Here is a 20,922-nt window from a genome sequence, read left to right as displayed (position 1 = left end):
AAATTATTTCAACCACCTTTCCTTCTGAATTACATTTTCCCCCATCACATCACTGGACCTTTGTTAAGAGAATTTCTGGATAATGTTCATACCTGTGGGAAGGTGAAATTTGTACAGTTCGGCCCTCACTGACCCTGAGTTTTGTTAATGAAAGATCAAAAACTGTCACAACTACTGTCCACTAAGTAATTTTAGAGGGACAACCAATTTTACAACCAAGAAACATGAAAATATCTCCAATATAAATACAGCAGGCTTCCCACTTTGATTATAATTTTATCCCACAATTTAATAACAAAGTTATTCATAACAAAACATTTACATTGCGAGTTTGCTACTCTTTGAGCAGAACTGTACATTAACAAATTCTTCCCATCATCAGCACATCAAGCATGTTTCCCTGGGAACATACATTTTTGTATTGACTTTGGATAAAAGAGCATTTTCCACATTGAAAATCATTGTATACATATCATCATCATTGTCATGTATCATTTCCTGAACCTTGGAAACACCATTACACAACTTAGGGGAGGGCCACATAGGGCTGTAGGACATCAAGAAATAATTACATTAAGATAGCTGCGAAAGGGTTATACAACATACAAGGAGAAGAAATTAGTCTTCTAGATACCAAAAATACAATGAGAAGATCTTGATTTTGGACAGAGGCTCTGTAAATAAGAAATACATTTATATCTTTCAGTATATTGCAAACAAACAGCAAAAATTGCAACCAAAACAAAACCTTGCAACAGGGATAGAAATACCTCTATACCAATATATGGTATCAAAATATGATGAGTTCTGGAATTTTTCTTCTTCAAAAAATATGATTATCATTGCATGTGGAATGCTGTTAGCATCTCGATCCATCAATTGTCACGACTGCAGCCATGTCCATATGAAACATTGTGACAAGTGTGCTGCTAAATGTAGATGTCCAGTGCGTTGCCGATTCTGGACCGACAGAGCGGACAGACCCTCTGGTGTGCGTAGAGAGAGTTGGTGATGTGGTCAGCACACCCCCTACACAGGCACATATGTCTGCACGGGAGGAGCAGCACGTTCTTCACGTTATCCTGGCACACCACGCACAGCCGCTTCTCACGCTCCTTGGTGAATCTCAGACGGACTTTCCGCGCTCGCTCGGGAGTCTGGAGTTCCTCGTCGTCGGAAGACAGACAGGAGGTTGTGGGGGTGGGGCTACGGGGTCGGGATAAGAACGCGCCAGGCTGGGGAACTGCAGGGATGAATCGTCACAAGTCAATCATAGTGGGCCTGTCTCATCTAGATAAATCTCGACTGCAATATCACGACCATACACAAGTAAAACCCGCACTAGCCCAGGACCTCACCTCCCACCCATACACTTTGCCCCTGATGGGGGTATCCCTATGTAGATGTAGATGTTATATAGATGTAGATTTTACATAAATTAATGGAGATGTAGTTTGTAGTGGTTACGTATATGTAGATGTAGAGGTTACATGGACTTGTAATCAATGCAAAAACTAGAAAGGCCGACATTTGCTTAAGAGCAAATACAGCATATTTCAGCCATACCCCTTCCCACGCAACATTGGACTGTTCCAAATCACCCCTGCGCAAAAATGGAACATCCTCTTAACAGTACATTATCCCCCACAGTGGAATGGTATTGTGAATTGATTCCAGGTAAAAACAGAGCTTGCTTCTATTTTTCAGAAAATGACAATAATCACACCTTCCATTCAGAAAATTTTCATCATGACTGAAAATTGTTGAATGACTTCATGTAATGTCAATTTTCAGTACGATAACTAGGTGTAAGTTTAAAAAAGTATAAGCTCCTTGTGATGTGGGTACATTTATTATTGCAGTGAACTTTTTTTATTCAAGTAGGGCATACGATTTAATAATCATCAAGCAGGTGCAGGTACTGTAAGAGCGTTTGTTTTCTTCAAGCTGTAAAACTGTTAAACTGTTTTACTTTGTATGCAATCAGCCATCGAGCCTATTCTTATTTTAGTTGAACAACTTCCTGCCAGACCCAGAAGATACGATTGAACCTTGTTCGAGGATTTATTTTCGTCTGTCTGGTCAGTCTGTTCATACCCTGGCGCTGAGATTGTTTTATTGGGCTGAAACTCTGGCAGTTTAAAGTTACTTACAATTTAAATGTTCAAAGTTTATGTCAAACAACAACAGCACTAGGAACACATACATTTGCTCTGGAGAAAATACAGCAGTTTTCGCAAGTTCCAGTCCAGTGATAGAAATGTGGCCACTATAGACAGGTGGTCACTATAGAGAAAATTCTGATCTATTGACTAGGAGCCATACGTTACACATGATTTCAGTACACTGATCATTAATCATATAAACATTGCACAGGTAAGCCAATTGTTTAGATGTACATTTAAGTTCAAATAATTCTGAAGAGAAATATTGATGAGAAAATAATCATTCTCGCCACTGTCTAACTTATAATTACGTATCAAAACTAAACGCAGATTTTCTAACTAACGCACCTTTCGCCGACTTCATCAAAGGACCGCCGGCTATCAATCAAACACGGCTGTTGATTAGACTTGAGTTGAGTTTCAAACAGTCATGTGCTGTGTGCCAGTTGACAGTGAACTTCATGCTACGTGATGTTTTACATTGCTTGGACCTTCTTTCCTACAGCGGTGCTTCTACAAAATATTTAGACTGTAACACTGAGTCCCACATGTTTTATAGAATAGAATTTGAGGCAGAACAGCGTTTTTTGCTGGGTATTTTTCTTGAAACATGTCCGTGGGAATATCAGCGAGGCGGCGACGTAGGGATATCAGACCGTCAACAAAAGTCGCACGGCGGCTAACGGCGCAGCGAAGATACTAGCGCCATAAATAAGCGCTTCAACTAAGGATGGCAACCTGTACAATATTTTTGTATACTGTTGAGCTAAGTAAAGTTTGTTGTTTATGAGGTTTTAGTTGTCTTTGAAGCTTTGACCCGAAATATTTTAAAGTCAAACTGCTGAAGAGAAGTAAGTGACTGCTACCATTATCGTAGATATGGCCCTAAAAAAACTGATAAAAGAAGCCTTCTCAATAGTCTAAAATGCAAGAGCTTCGCCCACCTGGGTCCCCCCCACAGTGGCCCTGCCCCTGGACCCCGCCAGGGACATTCGGCGGCCCCCGGCCCCCTGTCCGACGCTTTGAAAAAATCCTGACGAGAAGTCTGTACGCCCTGAGTCTTCAAGTTAACGTATTGTGTGGTCCCGCTTATGAATATTAATTAGCCTTCACTTTCCTCTTCCCTGATTGGCTGAACCATTTATTGAATTAACTCTTCCTGCCGGCTAGACGCAGGTGCAGATGTTGGCTCTGTGGGGTGAACGTCCGAAAGGTCATGGCATGGAGAACGAAAGAAAACCAATTTCCCCTCAAAAAAGTGCTGTAATTAAGCCTTTTACAGTACTTTATGCCAAAAATTTTACTTGGATCATTTTACCAACTATCTTATGCCTATCTAAACCAAATGTTACTCATACCAGGGTACAGGGGTGCAAAATATACCGTTATAAGACCGTCAACAACAGTCGCACGGAGCTAACAGCGCAGCGAAAATACCATCGCTAGCGTTTCAACTTCGGATAACAAGTTATAAGTACTGTTGAACTCAGTAACGTTAAAGTTTGTTTTTAGTTGCCTTTGACGGTTTGACCTGAAATAGTGTTACGCTAAACTCCTGAAGAGAAGTTAAGTGACTGCTGCGATTATCATAGATATGCCCCTAAGAACTGATACAATATAAAGCCTTCTGAATATATAGTCTAAAATGCGAGAGCCTTAGGCGGGCTTCGCTCCCCCTGGCGGGAACACTGCTATATACGGGATCATGAGGCCCCGCTTATGAATATTAATCAGCCTTTGGCCTCCTCTTCGCTGATTGGCTAGGTCTTTGACTCAATTAACTCTCCGGCTGACGCGCACAGGTGTGGCTCTGTGCGGGGTCACGGAAGGTCACGTCAGGGGGCCAAAAGAAAACAAATTTCCCCTCAGAAAAGTGCCCAAATTAATCATTTTAAAGTTGTTTATGTCCAAAAATTTTACTTGAATCTTGTTACCAAGTATCTAATGCCTATCTATACCAAATTTCAGGTCATTTAATTGTAATACCAGGGTACAGGAGCCAAAAGTGTCCTTTTTTGGTCAAAAATTGGCCCAAAATCGCAAAAATAAGCATTTTGTTGCACTGTACACCAAAAGTGTTATTGAATTTATATGAAGGGATTATCAAGGCACATCTGTGTCAAATTTCAGCTCATTCGGTTGCAATACCAAGGTACAGGAGCCAAAAGTGTCCTTTTTTGGTCAAAAATTGGTCAAAAAATCGCAAAAATAAGCATTTTGTTGTACTGTACACCAAAAGTGTTATCGAATTTATATGGGGGCATTATCAAGGCACATCTCTGTCAAATTTCAGCTCATTTGGTTGTAATACCAGGGTACAGGGGCCAAAATATACAGTTTTGGTCTAAAATTGACCAAAAAATCTCAATAAAATCATTTTAGAGGCAGATATGAAAAAACTGAGAAAAAAGCATCAAGGTATTGGCCCATTCTACCCCTGTGCCAAATTTCAGGTCATTCGGTCCAGGAACGGCGGAGATGAATCACTTTGAAGATTTGACAGGAGAAAGAAAGAAAGAAAGAAAGAAGAAACATTATGAATACTAGAAAGGCCGACATTTGCTTAAGAGCAAATACAGCATATTTCAGCCATACCCCTTCCCACGCAACATTGGACTGTTCCAAATCACCCCTGCGCAAAAATGGAACATCCTCTTAACAGTACATTATCCCCCAAAGTGGACTGGTATTGTGAATTGATTCCAGGTAAAGACAGAGCTTGCTTCTATTTTTCAGAAAATGACAATAATCACACCTTCCATTCAGAAAATTTTCATCATGACTGAAAATTGTTGAATGACTTCATGTAATGTCATTAACAATTTTCAGTACGATAACTAGGTGTAAGTTTAAAAAAGTATAAGCTCCTTGTGATGTGGGTACATTTATTATTGCAGTGAACTTTTTTTATTCAAGTAGGGCATACGATTTAATAATTATCAAGCAGGTGCAGGTACTGTATTTATCAAGAACCCGTTTAAGTTCACAAGAGCATTGCTTGGGGAGAAAAAGTCAGGATCTCTCACAAGCTCCAAAGAGGATGTAGAGGAGTTCTTGAGACAGTCACACAACGACCCATTGAGAAATGAACCACTGGATCCCAGCGGCAAAGTTGGAAAAGCCGAGGAACCCAAAAAGCAGCTAAATACCGATGAACCCTCATGGAAAGAAGTCAATGATGTAGTAAAGAAGGCCAGAGCTGGGTCAGCACCTGGACCAAGCGGTATCCCATATAAGGTCTATAAGAAATGTCCACTCCTGCTCCGTAGACTCTGGAAGCTGTTCCGAAGGATATGGGTAAAGGGAAGCATCCCAGTATGCTGGAAGGAGGCTGAAGGATGCTTTGTTCCGAAGGAGGAGAACGCATCAACAGTCAGTCAATTCAGGACAATATCACTCTTGAGTGTGGAATGCAAGATCTTCTTCTCAGTACTAGCAAACAGGATAACAATGTATGTAACCGACAACGCTTATGTCAATACATCTATACAGAAAGGAGGAATCCCTGGATTCTCAGGTTGTCTCGAGCACACGGGAGTCCTGAGCCAGCTGATACAAGAAGCCAAATCCAGCAAAGGCGACCTCACAGTGGTCTGGTTGGACCTGGCCAATGCGTATGGCTCAATACCACACGCCACCATTCATGAAGCACTAGAACATTACCATATACCGGCCAACATAAAGACGCTCATCACCAGCTACTTTGGAGGGCTGCGGCTAAGGTTCAAAACGACTAACTTCATCACTGAATGGCAGGCCCTGGAGAAGGGGATTGTCACTGGCTGCACAATATCCCCAATTCTCTTCATAATGGCAATGAATCTTATTATCTCAGCAGCAGAGGCCAAGGCACGGGGCCCAGTCATGGCCTCAGGTTCCAGACAGCCACCATTGAGGGGCTTCATGGACGACCTGACTGTCACCACCAGATCCCACGTGGAAGCAAGATGGGTTTTGTGCGAACTAAGCCGAATGGTCACATGGGCAAGGATGGCCTTTAAACCAAAGAAATCCAGAAGCATGATCATAAGGAAAGGAAAGATCACCAACAGATTCAACCTCCAAGTCCAGGGAGAAACCATTCCACAAATAGACGGCAACCCAATTAAGTGCCTAGGGAAATGGTTTGATGCTACTCTATCAGACAGAAGCAATGCTACAAGCACAAGCTCACAAGTAGAGGAATGGCTGAAAAGAACTGAGAGATCAGACCTACCAGGAAAGTTTAAGCTGTGGATATACCAGCATGGGTTACTACCAAGGCTCGGTTGGTTGTTAACAGTGTATGAGATTCCAATGACGCATGTTGAGGGCATAGAGAGGAAAGTAAACAAATACATACGGAAGTGGTTAGGAATACCCCCGAGCTTCACGTCAATTGGTCTCTACATCAGGTCAGGCCAACTACAGCTACCAATCTCATCAGTTGTGGAAGAGTTTAAAGTCGCCAAATGCAGGCTAGTGATGACATATAAAGACTCAAGAGACCAGAAAGTAAGAGAAGCCGGAGTAATGACCCGTTCAGGCCGGAAGTGGTCAGCAGACACACATGTAGAGCGAGCAGAAAGCATGTTAAAGCTACGCGACATCATTGGGATCCCATGTGTAGGGAGACAAGGTCTTGGAGCATCTAGGTACCAGCTGTGGGAGAAAGCCAACCCTAGAGAAAGAAGGGCCCTGATCCAGAGTGAGGTTAGACGTGAAGAAGATGAGAAACGGCTAGCAAAGGCCGTAGGGCTAGGAGTACAGGGAGCCTGGTGTAAATGGGAGCTCCCACAGAGGAAAGTAACATGGTCCGAACTGTGGAGATTAGAACCATACCGTATTTCCTTCTTACTGCGATCAGTTTATGACACACTCCCATCTCCGGCAAATCTGCACAGGTGGGGACTGGTCGAGGACCCAGCATGTAAACTCTGCGGGGGTAGAGGCACCATGGCACACATCCTTTCAGGCTGTAAGGTGGCCCTCACACAAGGAAGATACAGATGGCGACACGATAAAGTCCTTGCAGTTCTGGCCAGCATATTGGAGAAGGAAAGAAAGAAGAACAAACAGCCCCACAGGAAAACAGCAGCATCAATCACTTTTGTGAGGGAGGGGGAAAAAAGACCAGCAACCTCACGTCCATCCAGCAACCTCTTGCAGAAAGCCAAAGCTTGGGAGATGAGGGTTGACCTAGGAAAGAAGCTACAGTTTCCATCGGTGGTCCACACGACCTTAAGACCCGATATTGTCCTGTTCGCAGATGGCAACATAGTGATGATAGAACTGACTGTGCCTTGGGAAGAGGGATGTGACCTGGCACATGAAAGGAAAAGAAGCAAATATCAAGAGCTGCTGCTAGAATGCAGGGCAAAAGGGTGCAACACATGGCTGTTCCCTGTGGAAATTGGATGCAGAGGATTCCCGGCAGCATCATCATGGAAATTACTTAAAGACCTGGGCCTAACAGGTAGAGAAAGGAAGGAAGCAACAAGACTGTTGGGGGAAGCAGCAGAGAAGGCCTCCTGTTGGCTGTGGCTCAAGAGAGACGAGCAGAATTGGAGACCAGAGGGGCGAGGCGAGCAGTGAGTGGCCACCACTGCTGACCGGTCAGCACGAGGATGTAGCGGGACAAGGTTGAAACATCCTGTGAATGCTGACTACCCGCCTGACGACGTCGGACCCCTCTGAGAACCAGAATCTCCCACCAAAGAAGGTGGGTGATTTCCACGCATCTCGGATGTATTTAAAGAACTACTCCCTGGGCTTCCAGTGACTTCCATGAATAGAGTGGATGACGACCAGGAAAGAATGGTGACGCTGGAGAGACAGACGACCCCCGGGAAAGTCCGGTTTCGGTGTACGGGGTCAGTTTCCCCAAAAACACCACGCACTCGCAAGTCAGCGGGAGCACCCTACCCCAACTACGTCACAACATAAAGAGCAATACCCCCAGGGCCACCCGAGAGGGGGGGAGGATGAGGGGCCCGTTGGATCGGATTCATTGGTGACGACCAGGACCAGTACCCGGACTCAGAGATGGCCTGCCGCTTTTACTGGTCAGAGACCGGGAGTAGTCGAAGCCAGATGTCACTGTGGAAAAATCTGCAAAAATGGTAGAGGGTTGAAGATCCATCAAGCTAAGACTAAGTGTGGCAAAGAGGTGAGGCAGAAGCAGCGCACATTGGTAACACATGGTGAGACGCAGGAGAACTCCAGTCAGGAGGCACCCCACAGTACAGGAGATCTCTCAGCGACTGCCACTTCACCCCGTAGCCACACGAGAAGCCCCCAACAGACCATAGATAGCCAAGCATTAGAAGGTGACAACAATGTAAGGCCACAGGTCGCCACAGCAGAAGTCCAATCCCATGTGGGTAGAGAAAGGCAGCGAGAGAACGGTACACCGATAACTAGAACGGGGAACCAGCAACAACCAGTGAGAGAACGATTGAAGTGGCCTAAGATGAGCGAGGACAGAGCATGGTCCCAGCTTGACCAAGATCTCAATGGAGTCCTAGAAGCCACATTGGTAGGGTCTGTGGAGCAAAAAATCAAGACCCTCACCACATTAACATACAACATGGCCAGGGAAAGGTTCGGAACAGAAGAGAAGAAGAACCATAAACCTCAAGCCAAACAACCTAACAGAAGAGAGAGAGAGATCCGGAGATTGAGAAAGGAGATCAAAACCCTCAATAAGAGATTTAAGCTGAGCAAAGATAGCGAAAAGCCCGGGATCAAAGAGCTAACAAGCCAGCTCCGAGAGCGCTTATCTAAACTTCGCAGAGCGGAAAATACAAGGAAGAGAAGTAGGAAGAGGCAAAACAACAGGGCTCAATTTATCAAGAACCCGTTTAAGTTCACAAGAGCATTGCTTGGGGAGAAAAAGTCAGGATCTCTCACAAGCTCCAAAGAGGATGTAGAGGAGTTCTTGAGACAGTCACACAACGACCCATTGAGAAATGAACCACTGGATCCCAGCGGCAAAGTTGGAAAAGCCGAGGAACCCAAAAAGCAGCTAAATACCGATGAACCCTCATGGAAAGAAGTCAATGATGTAGTAAAGAAGGCCAGAGCTGGGTCAGCACCTGGACCAAGCGGTATCCCATATAAGGTCTATAAGAAATGTCCACTCCTGCTCCGTAGACTCTGGAAGCTGTTCCGAAGGATATGGGTAAAGGGAAGCATCCCAGTATGCTGGAAGGAGGCTGAAGGATGCTTTGTTCCGAAGGAGGAGAACGCATCAACAGTCAGTCAATTCAGGACAATATCACTCTTGAGTGTGGAATGCAAGATCTTCTTCTCAGTACTAGCAAACAGGATAACAATGTATGTAACCGACAACGCTTATGTCAATACATCTATACAGAAAGGAGGAATCCCTGGATTCTCAGGTTGTCTCGAGCACACGGGAGTCCTGAGCCAGCTGATACAAGAAGCCAAATCCAGCAAAGGCGACCTCACAGTGGTCTGGTTGGACCTGGCCAATGCGTATGGCTCAATACCACACGCCACCATTCATGAAGCACTAGAACATTACCATATACCGGCCAACATAAAGACGCTCATCACCAGCTACTTTGGAGGGCTGCGGCTAAGGTTCAAAACGACTAACTTCATCACTGAATGGCAGGCCCTGGAGAAGGGGATTGTCACTGGCTGCACAATATCCCCAATTCTCTTCATAATGGCAATGAATCTTATTATCTCAGCAGCAGAGGCCAAGGCACGGGGCCCAGTCATGGCCTCAGGTTCCAGACAGCCACCATTGAGGGGCTTCATGGACGACCTGACTGTCACCACCAGATCCCACGTGGAAGCAAGATGGGTTTTGTGCGAACTAAGCCGAATGGTCACATGGGCAAGGATGGCCTTTAAACCAAAGAAATCCAGAAGCATGATCATAAGGAAAGGAAAGATCACCAACAGATTCAACCTCCAAGTCCAGGGAGAAACCATTCCACAAATAGACGGCAACCCAATTAAGTGCCTAGGGAAATGGTTTGATGCTACTCTATCAGACAGAAGCAATGCTACAAGCACAAGCTCACAAGTAGAGGAATGGCTGAAAAGAACTGAGAGATCAGACCTACCAGGAAAGTTTAAGCTGTGGATATACCAGCATGGGTTACTACCAAGGCTCGGTTGGTTGTTAACAGTGTATGAGATTCCAATGACGCATGTTGAGGGCATAGAGAGGAAAGTAAACAAATACATACGGAAGTGGTTAGGAATACCCCCGAGCTTCACGTCAATTGGTCTCTACATCAGGTCAGGCCAACTACAGCTACCAATCTCATCAGTTGTGGAAGAGTTTAAAGTCGCCAAATGCAGGCTAGTGATGACATATAAAGACTCAAGAGACCAGAAAGTAAGAGAAGCCGGAGTAATGACCCGTTCAGGCCGGAAGTGGTCAGCAGACACACATGTAGAGCGAGCAGAAAGCATGTTAAAGCTACGCGACATCATTGGGATCCCATGTGTAGGGAGACAAGGTCTTGGAGCATCTAGGTACCAGCTGTGGGAGAAAGCCAACCCTAGAGAAAGAAGGGCCCTGATCCAGAGTGAGGTTAGACGTGAAGAAGATGAGAAACGGCTAGCAAAGGCCGTAGGGCTAGGAGTACAGGGAGCCTGGTGTAAATGGGAGCTCCCACAGAGGAAAGTAACATGGTCCGAACTGTGGAGATTAGAACCATACCGTATTTCCTTCTTACTGCGATCAGTTTATGACACACTCCCATCTCCGGCAAATCTGCACAGGTGGGGACTGGTCGAGGACCCAGCATGTAAACTCTGCGGGGGTAGAGGCACCATGGCACACATCCTTTCAGGCTGTAAGGTGGCCCTCACACAAGGAAGATACAGATGGCGACACGATAAAGTCCTTGCAGTTCTGGCCAGCATATTGGAGAAGGAAAGAAAGAAGAACAAACAGCCCCACAGGAAAACAGCAGCATCAATCACTTTTGTGAGGGAGGGGGAAAAAAGACCAGCAACCTCACGTCCATCCAGCAACCTCTTGCAGAAAGCCAAAGCTTGGGAGATGAGGGTTGACCTAGGAAAGAAGCTACAGTTTCCATCGGTGGTCCACACGACCTTAAGACCCGATATTGTCCTGTTCGCAGATGGCAACATAGTGATGATAGAACTGACTGTGCCTTGGGAAGAGGGATGTGACCTGGCACATGAAAGGAAAAGAAGCAAATATCAAGAGCTGCTGCTAGAATGCAGGGCAAAAGGGTGCAACACATGGCTGTTCCCTGTGGAAATTGGATGCAGAGGATTCCCGGCAGCATCATCATGGAAATTACTTAAAGACCTGGGCCTAACAGGTAGAGAAAGGAAGGAAGCAACAAGACTGTTGGGGGAAGCAGCAGAGAAGGCCTCCTGCTGGCTGTGGCTCAAGAGAGACGAGCAGAATTGGAGACCAGAGGGGCGAGGCGAGCAGTGAGTGGCCACCACTGCTGACCGGTCAGCACGAGGATGTAGCGGGACAAGGTTGAAACATCCTGTGAATGCTGACTACCCGCCTGACGACGTCGGACCCCTCTGAGAACCAGAATCTCCCACCAAAGAAGGTGGGTGATTTCCACGCATCTCGGATGTATTTAAAGAAGTAGGAGCGTTTGTTTTCTTCAAGCTGTAAAACTATCAAACTGTTTTACTTTGTATGCAATCAGCCATCGAGTCTATTCTTATTTTAGTTTAACAACTCAGTACTGCCAGACCCGGAAGATACGATTGAACCTTGTTCGAGGATTTATTTTCGTCTGTCTGGTCAGTCTGTTCATACCCTGGCGCTGAGAGTGTTTTATTGGGCTGAAACTCTGGCAGTTTAAAGTTACTTACAATTTAAATGTTCAAAGTTTATGTCAAACAACAACAGCACTAGGAACACATACTTTTGCTCTGGAGAAAATACAGCAGTTTTCGCAAGTTCCAGTCCAGTGATAGAAATGTGGCCACTATAGACAGGTGGTCACTATAGAGAAAAATGCTGATCTATTGACTAGGAGCCATACGTTACACATGATTTCAGTACACTGATCATTAATCATATAAACATTGCACAGGTAAGCCAATTGTTTAGATGTACAATTAAGTACAAAACTAAACGCAGATTTTCTAACTAACGCACCTTTCGCCGACTTCATCAAAGGACCGCCGGCTATCAATCAAACACGGCTGTTGATTAGACTTAGAGTTTCAAACAGTCATGTGCTGTGTGCCAGTTGACAGCGAACTTCATGCTACGTGACGTTTTACATTGCTTGGACCTTCTTTCCTACAGCGGTGCTTCTACAAAATATTTAGACTGTAACACTGAGTCCCACATGTTTTATAGAATAGAATTTGACGCAGAACAGCGTTTTTTGCTGGGTATTTTTCTTGAAACATGTCCGTGGGAATATCAGCGAGGCGGCGACGTAGGGATATCAGACCGTCAACAAAAGTCGCACGGCGGCTAACGGCGCAGCGAAGATACTAGCGCTATAAATAAGCGCTTCAACTAAGGATGGCAACCCGTACAATATTTTTGTATACTGTTGAGCTAAGTAAAGTTTGTTGTTTATGAGGTTTTAGTTGTCTTTGAAGCTTTGACCCGAAATATTTTAAAGTCAAACTGCTGAAGAGAAGTAAGTGACTGCTACGATTATCGTAGATATGGCCCTAAAAAACTGATAAAAGAAGCCTTCTCAATAGTCTAAAATGCAAGAGCTTCGGGGGGGGGGGGGGCTTCGCCCACCTGGGTCCCCCCCACAGTGGCCCTGCCCCTGGACCCCGCCAGGGACATTCGGCGGCCCCCGGACCCCTGTCCGACGCTTTGAAAAAATCCTGGCGAGAAGTCTGTACGGCCTGAGTCTTCAAGTTAACGTATTGTGTGGTCCCGCTTATGAATATTAATTAGCCTTCGCTTTCCTCTTCGCTGATTGGCTGAACCATTAATTGAATTAACTCTTCCTGCCGGCTAGACGCAGGTGCAGATGTCGGCTCTGTGGGGTGAACGTCCGAAAGGTCATGGCATGGAGAACGAAAGAAAACCAATTTCCCCTAAAAAAAGTGCTGTAATTAAGCCTTTTACAGTACTTTATGCCAAAAATTTTACTTGGATCATTTTACCAACTATCTTATGCCTATCTATACCAAATGTTACTCATACCAGAGTACAGGGGTGCAAAATATACCGTTATAAGACCGTCAACAACAGTCGCACGGAGCTAACAGCGCAGCGAAAATACCATCGCTAGCGTTTCAACTTCGGATAACAAGTTATAAGTACTGTTGAACTCAGTAACGTTAAAGTTTGTTTTTAGTTGCCTTTGACGGTTTGACCTGAAATAGTGTTACGCTAAACTCCTGAAGAGAAGTTAAGTGACTGCTGCGATTATCATAGATATGCCCCTAAGAACTGATACAATATAAAGCCTTCTGAATAGTCTAAAATGCGAGAGCCTTAGGCGGGCTTCGCTCCCCCTGGCGGGAACACTGCTATATACGGGATCATGAGGCCCCGCTTATGAATATTAGCCTTTGGCCTCCTCTTCTCTTCGCTGATTGGCTAGGTCTTTGATTCAATTAACTCTCCGGCTGACGCGCACAGGTGTGGCTCTGTGCGGGGTCACGGAAGGTCACGTCAGGAGGCCAAAAGAAAACAAATTTCCCCTCAGAAAAGTGCCAAAATTAATCATTTTAAAGTTGTTTATGTCAAAAATTTTACTTGAATCTTGTTAATAAGTATCTAATGCCTATCTATACCAAATTTCAGGTCATTTAATTGTAATACCAGGGTACAGGAGCCAAAAGTGTCCTTTTTTGGTCAAAAATTGGCCAAAAATCGCAAAAATAAGCATTTTGTTGCACTGTACACCAAAAGTGTTATTGAATTTATATGAAGGGATTATCAAGGCACATCTGTGTTAAATTTCAGCTCATTCGGTTGCAATACCAAGGTACAGGAGCCAAAAGTGTCCTTTTTTGGTCAAAAATTGGTCAAAAAATCGCAAAAATAAGCATTTTGTTGTACTGTACACCAAAAGTGTTATTGAATTTATATGGGGGCATTATCAAGGCACATCTCTGTCAAATTTCAGCTCATTTGGTTGCAATACCAGGGTACAGGGGCCAAAAGTGTCCTTTTTTGGTCAAAAATTGGTCAAAAAATCGCAAAAATAAGCATTTTGTTGTACTGTACACCAAAAGTGTTATCGAATTTATATGGGAGCATTATCAAGGCACATCTGTGTCAAATTTCAGCTCATTCGGTTGCAATACCAAGGTACAGGAGCCAAAAGTGTCCTTTTTTGGTCAAAAATTGGTCAAAAAAATCGCAAAAATAAGCATTTTGTTGTACTGTACACCAAAAGTGTCATCGAATTTATATGGGAGCATTATCGAGGCACATCTCTGTCAAATTTCAGCTCATTTGGTTGTAATACCAGGGTACAGGGGCCAAAATATACAGTTTTGGTCTAAAATTGACCAAAAAATCTCAATAAAATCATTTTAGAGGCAGATATGAAAAAACTGAGAAAAAAGCATCAAGGTATTAGCCCATTCTACCCCTGTGCCAAATTTCAGGTCATTCGGTCCAGGAACGGCGGAGATGAATCACTTTGAAGATTTGACAGGAGAAAGAAAGAAAGAAAGAAAGAAACATTACGAATACAATATATTTCACCATACTATGTATGGCTGAAATATAACAATATATTTCACCATACTATGTATGGCTGAAATATAATGAAAATCACAGATCGCCCTATAGTAAAAAAACATTCACATTTGAGAAAGAAGCTGGCATACCATTTCGTGTGCGAAGGTTGTACCGCTGAAGTCTGGGTGGAAGTGGGTGCCTCTCCCTCCCCTCCTCACTCTCGGAGCCCTCGTCACTCGCAGAACTGTCCAACGACGAACTGTACCCGTCATTGTCCTCCCTCCCAGAATCCTCCACATCACTCCCATCATCCCTCTCTTCTTCCTCCTCTGCTTCTTCTGGCTCCTCCCTGTTCTGTGTGTTCTCCAGGTTCTGTCCGAACGTCCACATGTTCAGGTGCTGGGTGATGTCAGGGAGGGGAGGCAGGGTGGTGTCATCCCACTTCTTTACCAGTATGGCTGTGGCCCCCAGCAAGACGATAGCTGCTACAAGTTCCAGTGAGAATATGGACACTGTCAGCCAGAGGAAGTCCACTGCTTTCCTCACGCTGGTCAGCATGGACTCCTGCAGGTAGGTCAGTCCTTCTGCAAGATAGTACACCGTGCTGGACGACACGGAGTACAGAATGTACGCCATTGCGAGAATTCCATTCAGAAGAAGCTGCGGCACCATCCAGGCACACGTCCCCAGGAACGACACGGCGGCGTGAAGTCCGTGGAACGACTCAGCGAGGACGTAGAAGATTCCCTGCTGGAGAAGTTGCAGCAGCACCACCACGTTGGTGACCAGGTACTGCAGGGCTGCTATAATGTAGTTGACCCCCAGCTGCAGCCCTGTGACTGTCTGCATGGCCAGGAGCTGTGCTGCGGTAAAAACGTGCAGCAGCACAGCCTGGAGGCTGCTCAGCAGGAATATCAGAACTGTTTGTATCACTGTGAGAATCCCAGTCACTAACATCTGTACAGCTGCCAGAGTGTTAGTCACCAGTGCCTGTACAGCTCCTAAAGTGTTGGTAACCAGTGCCTGTACAGCTGCAAAAGTGTTGGTCAACAGTGCCTGCAGTCCACCAAACAGACTTGTCCCTGCTGTGGTCACCCAGGAGAACACATGGCTACCTGTCAGGTGGACTCCCGACTTCACGGCCTGCCATCCTTCCAATACTCCATGGAGTAATGTCTTACCGCAGACTTGAAGGCCACACAGCGTATGGGACCCTACTGTACACAATGCATGCCAGGTCTGAGCGGAAACATAAGTGAGAACCAGCTTGAGAACTCCACTGAAGTCCCAGATGACCCCGCCGGCCACCTGAAGGCACACCAGGACGTACTGCACCACTAACCCTGTTAGGTACAGCAGGTCCAACAGGAGGGTACAGATCTGGGGGAGACAAATATCAAAATAGTCATACACTACAGGTAGTACAATACCAGCACAAAGAACTGTCAAAATAAATACAAAATTTTGGTTCTTTTTTTCTTTTCTTCAGAGTTTGCATTGATTTTTGCACCTTCCTGCTCTAATTTTGACATACCTTATTTACAGTTTCTCTAAAACCAAAATGCATATTGTAACGTTATACATTTCAGTCATTATATTTGCATCATTTCGTTTTGCTGGACAACAGAAAGAATAGTGAATATGTTATCTCTGAAGGATCTTAATAAAACCAACAAGGAGGTTTAAGGGAGACTGTACCTCTTTGGAAAAAAAACGACCAACCACAATGGAATAAAACATTCTGTAGGGTCACCTTAGACAAATATGAATGGTAACCCATGCCTCCCCTTTAATAAAGAAAATAATGATTATCACAAACAGCTGCCATTCGTATGCTTTGAATATCTATAACGGTTATACCTTTAAATATGTACCCGTAACGTTAACATGCACCAATAGTGCAGTGATACAAATATGAAGTATTATAATACCTGAGTGAGGACTCCCCAGCATGTTTTAGCCACCGACACCACAGTATTGACTGTGGCACTGAGGATGAAGTGGAGCGTGGTGAACACTGTGGACATCATGTTGTAGTGGAGCGTCAGGAGTCTGTGTCCGAAGTACAGCGCCCGCCCCACGCCTTCCTCCACCGACTCCAGGATGGCCGACAGTGTGTTTAGTACGGTTGCCATGGTAATGATTCAATCACTGATGGGACTATTCTTGAGCCTACAAACTAAGCGTTACAGTCTGAAATCTGCTATGGGAAGAACCTGCAAAAAACAAAACAAAAAAATACCAAATTGTTAACGTTATGTGGATGTCTTGTTTAGACTAACGTTACTTCAAAATTAGAAGTAAATTCAAGATGTCATTAGTTATTGTGCCCTTATCATAGTCTTAAAGGCACCCATAGCAGTTTTTAGTGCATTAAAATAAAAAATATTCTGGATGAGACAATCGGTACGATATTGACATATACTTCAACAAACTAGCACATTTTTATCATTATTTCGTACTTTCAGCGTTTAAAAGGATGCACAAACATGCCGCAAACGGACCCCTTTCATTTATTATATCCTACAATAAATCAGCACAGGATCGAGCCACTAACGGTTTCCCGTCGGTACTTTTCGGAGATTTTCGAACGCATGAGGTCATTGAGCGAATTGAATCTGATTCGCCCGTTCGCAAATCGAAACCTTATTCGAACAAGTGACGACATCTCCGGAAGCGTTCGGGACGCATTGGTCATGTTCGCGTGCGTTCCGAAAATTTGAAATAATGGCACGTGCAGCGCTCAGATTTTCAATGCGTTCTCACCACCCAGCGACGTCTCATCTTTGCTTAATAAAGGTCGATATGCAATGATAAAGTGTTATGTAAGCTTACTGTGTGTAAAAATGACTTGAAAATTAAATTTGAAAAGACTAAAAAAACTGCTCTGGGCGCCTTTAACTATATATATCATATATGGAATTCATCAAAACACAAATAGTCATAATAAAATACGGGGATAGCAGCTACAAAGTGAACTAATGTCACATTGGTAACCTCCATATCCATGTAATGTAAAATAAAATACTATGCTTTGATTGACAGGTAACACCAACTGTTACTTAAACGTTTATAAGAAAGTTTATCAAATAAAACAGTATTTTAGCAGTTCTCATGACATGACATCTCCTACAATCATCTCTGTTACGCAGATTGATTTGGTAAGTCATAAAAATGGAGCAAAATCTATCTTGTTATAGCAAAAGTACATACAACGTAATACAACGCAACGTTACAAAATTTTCTTCCTGCTCTACGAGCTTCAAAATTATTATTTTGTGACCGACGTACGACCCGGAAATATCTTAGCCTCTTTCCTACCTGAGCATTATCCCCAGCGTTTGCCAGTACTTTCTGTGGGTACAGTGACCTAAAGAGTACTATTTAAGCACCTTTGACGCAGGTACACAACAAGAAACAACCCTGGGTAACAAACAAACTGTCTTTCTCGGCGGCCATGACAGGTAACGATACTGACCGCAGGGCAAAGGGCACTGCTGCAGTTTACAAAATATCGCTAGATGACGCACGTGAATGGTCGTCGTTCACCATTGGCTGCAGTTATGGTTTTTCGTTTACCCAAGGAGCTTGGTTTACCCTATCATATCAAGGACAACTCAAGAAAATGTACTGTAAAGATACCCCCAAAACGTTGAGTATGAAGCCCAACTGACTTAAGTAAATATAACGCGTTACATCACAGTATAGGAGACCTCATATCTCCATGAAATAGTCTGAATGTCTGATTATGTAAATAATTTCCACATTTACATAATCTATGCTTGGTTATGTGCCCATTTAGATAACTTACACTGGTCACAATGTTGACTGTGCAATCATTTACCATTTAGAATAATTATAGCACTTTTACATTAATTATGCAAATTAGGGACGTATTTGCATAAATGATATCTGTTAATGTACCACCAGCCACAAACTACATATATGGCAGGTTTTGAGTCCTACAATGGCAAACACTACAAATATAGATTTCCCTCATTAATTATGCAAATTAAGTGCCAGGTTGCATAATTTTCACTTGATCATGTACATCTCTGTCTAAGCTACCTACATACCAAATTTCATCTAAATTTGTCGTTCCCTTGCCCAGTTATCCTCCTAAGAAGATTTTGAGAAGAACGCCGCTGCAGTTCCAGAGCAACCTGCTAGGGGACCCAAACATATACCACATACTCCTTTCGTCACAAGCTATCTGCCGCCAAAAAATCAAGACCCCAGCACATCCAGGTCAAAAGATGCAAAAAAAATGAATTTCTGCTGCAGTACCAAGGTCACATACCAGGGGGCCCAAAATTGACCTTGACCTTCGCCTTTCCAACACCTACTTACATACCAAATATCATGGCAATCCATCAAGAGGAACTTGATTTATGCTGACCACAAATATCCGGAAACACAAACAAACACACACACAGACACACCCAAAACTATATCTCCATTTTTCATGGAGATAATAACTAGCTAGTTAATGTGGATTAGGCTTGTCAATTAATGTACAGATGTCTGCATCTGACATGGAACCTAATCTGTAGGCTCTGTGTCCTGCATTTTCATTAAAAAAATTTAAAAGTTATATTTAGTTGGAATCGGCAATACAAAATAAGCTTATGTAGTAAATTATCAAATACAAAATTTGTCGGCTTTTTTTACACAAACCTATTTCTAATCGAATCTGACAACAAGTAAAAAGACTAAAGCAAAATACATTTGTACCACATTATAACTTTAATGTTTATAACGTTACCATAAAGGAACACAAGTAACAAGAGTAATAGTCGGGCGCAATATAACCTGAACTTCTTGAACGTGTCCAACCGGGTACACCTGTCGCTTTTCTTAGGGAATACGGAAAATCACGGTTCATTCATTCATAGGACGTCACCGTTTAACCCAAACAAACATTGGCTGGATATGAAAATGGAGACGGAAATTGAAATGAAAAAAGAATGTGGCAGCTAGGCTAGTCATATGAAGAGAATTTCGAGTCGCACACTTGACCACTTCTACTGGCAACAATCAAAGGAAACGCGTCATTTATGACCTAATATCCCATGGTTTTGTCAGCGATTGTGTCTAACCACGGTTATCATTTATTTCAAATGGTAAAAAAATATTTGATTATTGAAAATGATGTCAAGTAAGCCTAAAAATGCAAACCCCTTTACGAGCCTTTCGCCATTCTCCCATTCCCGAAAAGACGGAAATGTTGCAATTTGACGGTCGTTTTAACCGCTTTTATGGCCGCGGCAGAGAGCGGTACTGCAGTTTAGGCTCTAATAGGGTATATCTTTTCCACTTTTAAAAACGGTGAATTATACAAGACATTAGGCTGAAAGTCACTGAACTTTTCTAAACAGGACCAAAAGTCTTCACGTACAATTATAAAGACTTTGAAAACCCTAGTTAGCATAAAAAGGCTCTATTAACGGTGCCGCGCGAAGTGCCGTGTACCACCTTAGCCACTTGTGGAAGCGCCGCCTACATTGTACACCCATGTACAGATGACTTCTTTTTAGCGTAATAAGTAGTGCATACTATGTAGACATCATCCGTTTTACCTCAACAGCTTATCATCTGCTCATATTGGGCAAGAAACTGTCAGGAAAGCCCTGCCGCCAAGTAGAAACTAAGGTCTTCCCAGTCCTAACATCTGCTTGAAAGATAGGGCACTTTATAGGATGTTTTATTTCAGAAGACGAGTCCTACTGAATATAACTTCTACACCTGTTTTTTCAGGAACCAAGGTAACTTCGTTATGTTGTCCATTTTCAGAGGATATCAACGAATTGGCAAGCTTCAGTTTTTCTTTTTCTTTTAGAAAACTTCCTGGCAAAAATTGATGCGCGCGAATGCCATCCATATAACCAAGCCAGTACGGAATTACTGAAAAAGATCATGCTACGTTCAGTAGAATATCATGCCGTACAGGGTGTGTAAAACGTGATCAGTTTCAAGTCAACTTCTCGCGGTATACCGGTATCACTCAAATCCGGTGCTGCAGTACCCCGCGTATGCCGACATGAAAGTCAAGTATAATGCCTGCATGGCAATATGTACTCTCCAAGCAGAGGTTAGGCTCAGGCTGTTTTTTAA

General features: G+C 43.7%; 1 protein-coding gene across 1 annotated transcript; it reads right to left on the bottom strand.

Moving 5' to 3' along the window:
- Positions 1–52: 52 nt before the first annotated feature.
- Positions 53–18,267, bottom strand: LOC118422088 (E3 ubiquitin-protein ligase RNF26-like). Its single transcript, XM_035829627.1, has 4 exons — positions 18,130–18,267; positions 16,740–17,024; positions 14,958–16,188; positions 53–1,243 (listed from the first exon to the last, which is right to left on the bottom strand). The coding sequence occupies exons 2-4, from the start codon at positions 16,941–16,943 to the stop codon at positions 930–932; spliced, it is 1,749 nt and encodes a 582-aa protein (XP_035685520.1). The 5' UTR covers positions 16,944–17,024; positions 18,130–18,267; the 3' UTR covers positions 53–929.
- Positions 18,268–20,922: the final 2,655 nt, after the last annotated feature.

The sequence above is a fragment of the Branchiostoma floridae genome, chromosome 8 (assembly GCF_000003815.2).
Source record: "Branchiostoma floridae strain S238N-H82 chromosome 8, Bfl_VNyyK, whole genome shotgun sequence".
Classification (NCBI taxonomy): domain Eukaryota; kingdom Metazoa; phylum Chordata; class Leptocardii; order Amphioxiformes; family Branchiostomatidae; genus Branchiostoma; species Branchiostoma floridae.
The sequence above is the reverse complement of the archived record's forward strand: the minus strand, read 5'-3'. Positions and strand labels throughout refer to the sequence as shown.

What these genes read in the sequence shown, in the direction of transcription:
- LOC118422088 (XM_035829627.1), bottom strand. Translation starts at nt 16,943, where the DNA reads ATGGCAACCGTACTAAACACACTGTCGGCCATCCTGGAGTCGGTGGAG. An exon ending in GCTGGGGAGTCCTCACTCAG is followed by an intron (nt 16,189 to 16,739) that starts GTATTATAATAC and finishes TGTCTCCCCCAG; the next exon opens with ATCTGTACCCTCCTGTTGGA. An exon ending in CAACCTTCGCACACGAAATG is followed by an intron (nt 1,244 to 14,957) that starts GTATGCCAGCTT and finishes TCATCCCTGCAG; the next exon opens with TTCCCCAGCCTGGCGCGTTC.